Genomic DNA, 7,602 nt, shown 5'->3' on the forward strand with positions numbered 1-7,602 from the left:
AAAAAAACCCAGAAATTTATGACATTGCACAAGACTTTATGGATCTTTCAGGCTATCCCACTCATAATTTTATATTACTGATAGAATTATTTCATTCTCATTAACTCCTACACTGACAATTGCTATGTATCAAGTGATACTAAATTTAACACAAATAACAAGGTATAGTCAAAAGAGCATCTTCGAAGTAAGGGTCAGAGATCTAATTCCTAACACGATCACTTGAATAAGAAAATACAAAAACATATACAAAGAAGAAGTATTAATATTATCTGCTACTTTGATAGACAGCAAGCTAATGCATGAAGAACATTTTTTTTCCAAATGAAGTCTATCATCTTTTTATAACTTTAATGGAAGAGCCTTAGGCTTACCTAAGAATATCAAAGCTATACAACTGCTAGATAATTATAGAACTTAACTATAGCTAGAGTTAACAATTGGCTATGATATTTAAATTCCCTCTCAACTGTTGCCTTACTGATTCAATGATTTTACAAAAATTTTAGTGTATGAGATAACATTACCAAAGTGATCTAATAAATAAGTATACCAGTTAGATTGGTGATGTATAGTTTCTTCAATTTCACTTTAACATTAAAAGTGGAATTTTCAGTATTGCTTGGTTCTATGAACTGAATATTTGGGTCCTTCCTGAATTCATACGTTGAAATCATAACCCCTGAGGTGATGGAATTAGGAGGTGAGGTCTTTGGGAGGTGATTAAGTCACGAGGGCATGTATTAATAAAAGACACCACAGAGAGCTAGCTAGCTTCTCCTCCCATGTGAGGATGCAGCAGGAAGGCACCATCCATGAGGAACAGGCCCTCATCAGACACTGAATCTTCTGGCACCTTGATCTTGGGCCTCCCAGCCTCCAGAACTGGGAGAAATAAATTTCTGTTGTTTATAAGACATCCACTTTGTGGTATTTTATTATAGCAGCCCAATGGACTAAGACACTTGGATTCAGAGTTCTGTCCCAAGCCAAACACTGGGCAAGGCTTGCAGAAAACAGTGGCCCTCTCTCGTGCCTGGAGAAATGTTGTTCTTTAGATACTGAAGATGCTGGAGTGCTAGAGTCAGCGCTCTTGCAACACTCCAGCGTCCGTCCTTGCAGTGGTAGAAGGCTCTTCTTCACAAGTAGACATGGCAGAGAAAATGGACACAAACTGAAAGTAAGATTCTGCAGTGCACTGTGTCCACGAGGCATAAGTAATAGGGTGCCAGTTGAGAGGAACAACATTTGGAGTTTCCCTTCTCTATTTCATTAATTTTCCATGGTTTCCGGTTCTCTGTGTAGCGTATTAATGTGCACCACAAAGGGCTCTATCATCCAGAATATTCACTGAAATTTTGTTCACGGGAGTTGCACATATCTCAGAGGAGAACAGGAAACATGCAAGGGCACTGTGGCTCATGCACTGAGGGTAATCACAGACTCACAGATAGAGCATAGTTACTCACCATGAGCTACGTAAAATACTAAACCTCAGTACCGCTGAATACAAGTCCTCTGATATTTTCTTTTTAGCTCTTTTTTACCAAAGAAATTCCAGAAGTTGCTTTTGATGTTAAAGGAAAGCTTACAGACCCTGGCCCTCCACTATTCATGTTCATGAACCCACCCCACTGCCCCACCTCGGTAAGGTTTTAAATAGTTTGTTTTAAAATGAGCCCCAAACTGAAGTCATTACCTCCAGGGAGTCACTTTCACACTCTCCTTCCTCTGTGCTTCTCCCCTTCTCTTCTGTAATGGTGTTCACCATTTCAAAAAACCTACAATGCAAGTTGACATGTGGGTGGGTGTTCATAACATATACAATATTAAATATAACCAAGGACATGCCAAAGTGATTTCAGAACAAAAATTGAGAGCTAACAGAGTCTCTAGAATCAGGCAATAAACAAACTATCAGGATCAGTGAGAAAAATATGATTTTTCAAAAAAAAAACACAGGTTGGTAGGATTTTCTAGAAATTTCAGACCTAATGCTTCACTTCAAATAATAGTAATATAATACAGTATGCCACAGAATTAGAACAATGAGTCTGGACAGGGTCATAGAAGTATTAAGAATGTGGACTTGGATACCAGACCCAAATTATCAGTATCTGTGTGATCTTGGGCAAGGCCCTTCACCTCTCTGAGCAGCACTCCTTCATTATACAAGCACCTACCTCATAGATTACTGGGAAGAGAAGATAATAACTTATAAAGTGCTTAGCACACTATACTCATTATTAGCTAGTATTGTTTTGCTACTGTTAATGTTATTATTTAAAATGGGACATAAAAATACCTATATTCTGGAATAGTGTCTCTAAATCCTGAGGTGACTATTTGATAAGCGTTGGCCACTATAACATGTGATCTCAGTTACTATATCTGCTGCCTGTGCACCTGGATATCATACATGTAGGGTCCCATAAATACAGTCTGTGAAAGGCTGGCTTAAACAGTTGTGCATCAGTATTCATGTGGGTTTGGTTCCAGGATCCAACCAGATACCAAAATCTGAGGATGCTCAAGTCCCTTACATTAAATGGCATCATATTTGCATATAATCTATGCACATCCTCTAAATTGCTTATAATACTTAATACGATGTATACGCTATGTATTTAGTTGTTATGCTGTATTATTTTTATTGTTACAGTCTTTTTTGTTGTTTTTATTTTCTGAATATTTGCAATCTACAGTTGGTTGAATCTGCAGATGTGGAACCCATGGATACAGGGCTGACTGTATATACATTGGTGATAGAAGCCACCTCTCTTTATGTGACAAAATAAACATTTTTGTTCAGAAACTCTTCTTGTAACATTTTTTGTCTAGAGACCATTTCAGAGCCAAGCAAAATAATTACAGTGAGAAACAGATGTGCCCCCTTCCCCCTGTGTCTAGTTCATTCAGAGGAGACGCTGATGGGCACAGACATAAAGAAGGAGAAGTACTATGAACAAGGGCTGATGATCTCACAGGCAGGTCATGCTCAAGCTATGGATGGCAGCCCAAGGAAGAGTAGTTTATGGTGTCACAAGAAAAGTTTACCTAACACAACTCAGAATCTTTCTTCCTATTTTTGTACCTCATTTTATCCATCCATCCATCCATCATCCATCCAGTCATCCCTCTATCCATCCGTCCATCCAGTCATCTATCTATCCATCTACCTATCCATCCATTCATCTATCCATCATCCATCCAGTTATCCATCCATCCATTCAACAAATCCTCATTGAGTGTCCACTAGGATCAAGAACTATTCTGGCCATTGGGAACATGACAATGAGCAAAGTCTATTTTGGAGTTTGAAGCCTATTTATGGAGCTCACACATTGCATCTACTTCCTCACTCTTTCTCTCTACACCTTTCTTGGAGATCCACTACAAGGAAAAAAAAATTCCCAAGCCTAACTGGAATAACAATATACTCTAATGAAGATTAAATAGTATAATGAGTTACAGACAAAAGCAAGTTTAACCAGGAGGAAGAAAAAAGTGAAAGACATAAAAAAAAAAAAAATCTAGTTTTAAAGACAAGCTTTAAGACCTGGGAGAAACACTTGCCTTGGCCACTCATGTAAAACTTTTCAATACGAACAATCTGTAAGCAGAATATAAAACTTACAGCGGGATGGGAGCACAATGTCATTGTTAGGAGCCTGGATTCTGAAGTCATGTGTGCCTGGATCAAATGCCAAATTTTTATGCTTATTGACTATATGATTTTAGGCTAAACTCTCCAATACTCTATTTGTTTTACTCTTTTCAATGAAGACATTGATACTACAAATCTAATAGGGTTTCTTTGAAGATTAAAATAAATATTAGCTCTGGGGTAAGGATTTCATAAATCTTAGTTACAGTTACCATAGAAATAAATCAATAGCCTTGAGAATTTAATTGTAAATAGAAAATCAGACCATACATGAGCTAGGAATTCTTTCTTATTTCCAAGTTTTTTTTTTGACCATATGTCTTATGACATTAAAGATAATACTCTAGCCAAGAATTGCAGATTCAACAAACACTTTTTTTTTGCACCAAGATAAAAATGAATGACTGTAGATTGTAGCTAGCATATCAGTCATTTATTATGGTGTTAAATAGTAATTTTTTTTTCAGAGACAGGGTCTCGCTCTGTCGCCCAGGCTGGAGTGCAGTGGTGCAGTCACAGCTCACAACAGCCTCCACTGAATGAGAACAACCCCCAGCAAAATTGAGTCCAAACTGCCTTTCATTTACACTTTGACTTCTAAACTGTCACTCACTTTTCTAGTTCCCCATAGTCAGTCATAGTGTTTTAAAGAAATATTAAGTATTAACAGAGAAACAAACCTAGGGAGGTTAATGCAAACATACAACGCAGTCCATGGATTTTTGGATTATCTTTTGTATTAGTATAGATCAGAACACTGGCTCTTAACCCAGGCTTGCCCCCACCAGAATATCCAATATAATTAGTCTGGCACGGGGCCCAGGTACTTTTTTTAAAGCTCACCAGGGAATTCAAATATGATGTAGGGTTAAGCACCACTGTTGTAGACAATTGGGAGATTATTCAAAAGAATTTGAGAATGAAAATTTTGGTAATCATATTTAATAAGTGAGCACTTCAAAAATGAGGTGTAATATTTAACAATTAACCAGTAAGTCTTGGGTAATGTTTTATCTGTGAGAAAATAAATTAGGAATAAGAAAAAGTTTGATTTATTAAAGAGAACCCCCAAAATTCTGACTGCTAAACATACCACATAATTATAAAATATTAGCTCAAATAAAATATTTCTACAACCACACAGCCATGAATTTTTCATAGGAGCTCCACGTGTACTCATTAGTTGAAAATAATGATCAGGTAAGAACAATCTTTTTCACACATATGACTAATACGTACTTTTTACAATGAAGTTCTGTACAGAAATAGATTTGGAAATCGTCAGAATTATGAAGCACATAAAGAAAGCAGCATCGTTCTTCAAATTTAGAAATGCTGAAACAAACAAGAAGCATTATTCAGGGAATTATCAATTCTTGTATGGTTCTGTTATGAAAATTAAATACTTTTAAAATTCAATCCCAATTATGATACCAGTGTTGTTTATAACAAAATGTTATAAATAGCACTTTTAAAAGTAACATCCCCTGTACCACAATACTAAAATTATTTACTTTTCTGAGAATTGTCCTCCTACTCATATCTGCAGAGTAGGGCTGCTCTGGGTGTTATAGGCACACATAAGCTACATGTCCCTTCTAATGAGCGTGGAAAGGTGTCTTGCTCACTACAGCAATAATCTGTGTGCTGGGAGAAAAAGCATAAATATCAACTGGCTAGCTTACCTTGGTGATTCTGGCTTTATGGGATCTGCAAAAAAATGAAATGTTTCCAAAGCTAGGAAGGCAATTTGTGGAGGCAGTAAAAAGCATCTCATTAGTTATAGAGATTTTAAAGGAGTGAAGAAATAGAGAATAGCACTTGGTTTCGACTTAGCAAGTGGTTTACCTCAGAGCAATATGAAACAATTTTGCATTGACCAGCTAGGCCATGCTGTTTTATGCCAGGGTTGGCAAACATTTTTGGTAATGGGCCAGAGAGAAGATATTTCAGTTTTTTTTGGGCCAAACTACACAACTCTGTCTTTGGAGCATGAAAGCGGCCTTCAATTACAAATAAATGAGTGAACATGGCTGTGTTCCAATAAAACTTTATTTATAAGAACAGGCAGTGGGCCATGTTTGGCCCATGGGTCATAGTTTTCCAACCCTGATTTTATGCCTTTGTGCCTGCGGTTCCTTCAATTTGGAATACACGTCATTTTTTACTGTAAAAAAAAAAATTCTATTCATCTTTAAGGCCCAGCATAGACCTTACTGCCCCTCTCTCCCTGCCCTAATTCTACCCTAAACAGAAAAACTTCCTTTTACATTTCTGTTCTCTGGATATACTTTTATCATTGCTTATCTCACACTGTAGTATCATTAGTTGTTAAATGTCTGTTCTCCTCCCTACTGGGCTGTGAGCTCTTCAAGAGGGAGTCCATGTTTTAGTCATTTTTGTATCTTTAGCAGAACAGGAATCAACATTTGACACATAGTTCAATAAATGCCCATTGACTTGAGCTGAGCAAGTTCTGAGATGATGCAAGACAAACTGCTAACCTAGTTGGACTGTATTCCATAGTTTGTCATCTCTTCTTTATGGAGGGAAGCCAGGAAAACTTAGCTCTCTTTTAAGTCACAGACTAGAGCTCAAGTTTCCTAACACATAAACCAGCAATAGCCAGATGTAGGCATTCTATGTATTTGCTATAAATCACAACACCTGCTATGTAGAGCTACCACGTCTAATTAAAGAAAATTATTAATAATTCATTGGAAAACTGATGTGATAAAGTGAAATTTACATTTACCATACTTTCCTAAATGGATTGCTTAAAAAATGCAGCAATAAATAATGAGTTCCTTGCTAATGACTAGTTTTAAAATTTAAATATTTAGAGAGTAAAGCTTTATTTGAGAAGGTATCAATTGGAAAGATATATAATGAGTCAGTCTCTAATCCTGCTGTTACTGTTCAGATCATTCATGAGGTAACAGGTAGTTTTATTAATACCAGGCAAACTCTAATTATTAGTGACTCAGACTGCTCTACCAATTCATGCTCTAACAAAACCAATTACTATTATTCCAAAAGCAACAGGATATTGCATAACTGGCCTGCAGAAATCTATTGTCTCTCATTTCTATTATGTGGGGATAAATAGCAGTAAACACAACTAATTTGGTTTGAAATTTGCAAGAGCTAGTTTAGCATGAGCTTCCTTTTATTTTATTTTTTTGATTCATATGCCAGAGCATGAGCTTCTATAGAACAAGTATTTAAACACTTAACCACTGACTCAATTCTGAAAAATAATCTTATTTCTAAATCCCAAGAAATGGCATTTTCTGAGCCACAGGCATTATGACAGCAATGTCAGAACTGAAATGAACTGCAGTTCACCACTGTAATCTCAAGAGCACTGCAGGAACACTTTAGGAAAAGTTTTTAAAAATGGATTCCCTGTAATCTCACATCATTAATACTAGCTGCAGGACACAAGCTGGTAGATGTAGCATGTGTGCTTTGGATCCTTTCAAGGGGAGAGTAGTTCCTGGTATATCAAAAGGACAGAAAAAGATCCTATAAATAAATCAACAGCTCAGCCAGCCAGCGAGGACCTCCACATAGCTCAGTTTTATCTACATTCTGATTCTGGTCCATAGTTCACATTCACCCCACAGTCACCATGTTTGTTTAAGTAGGTGAAAAGTACCGATCAGTGTGACCCAACAGTGAACATCTGTTGCAAATCTTTTCATAATGGAAAAAGATTGAACCAACTGAAGAAGGTTGGGTATTTCCACCAATAGAAGAATTTTTGAATTTCTTTGCATTTAAAAAAAATCATGATTAAAAGTCCTATCCAGGCTATGAACATTCCTGAAAAATGCCTTATAAGTAAACGGAACTTACCAAAGAAACTTACCTCACTCCCCTGATAGAAGAAGCACTAAAATTCCACTCGTGTATGCCTTTCTAGAACACAG

At 36.7% G+C, this 7,602-nt stretch overlaps 1 protein-coding gene across 1 annotated transcript in view; it reads right to left on the reverse strand.

The window, feature by feature from the left end:
* MAP3K5 (mitogen-activated protein kinase kinase kinase 5) overlaps positions 1–7,602 on the reverse strand; it is a 223,398-nt gene that overhangs the window by 68,284 nt on the left and 147,512 nt on the right. Inside the window, exons 12-14 of the mRNA XM_012665176.1 lie at positions 7,542–7,591; positions 4,907–5,002; positions 1,700–1,781 (exon numbers count right to left, since the gene is read on the reverse strand). Of these exons, the coding sequence (XP_012520630.1) occupies positions 1,700–1,781; positions 4,907–5,002; positions 7,542–7,591 (228 nt within the window). The remainder of the gene's footprint in view (positions 1–1,699; positions 1,782–4,906; positions 5,003–7,541; positions 7,592–7,602) is intronic.

This window comes from Propithecus coquereli, unplaced genomic scaffold (genome assembly GCF_000956105.1).
Source record: "Propithecus coquereli isolate 6110/MARCELLA unplaced genomic scaffold, Pcoq_1.0 Scaffold98, whole genome shotgun sequence".
NCBI lineage: Eukaryota > Metazoa > Chordata > Mammalia > Primates > Indriidae > Propithecus > Propithecus coquereli.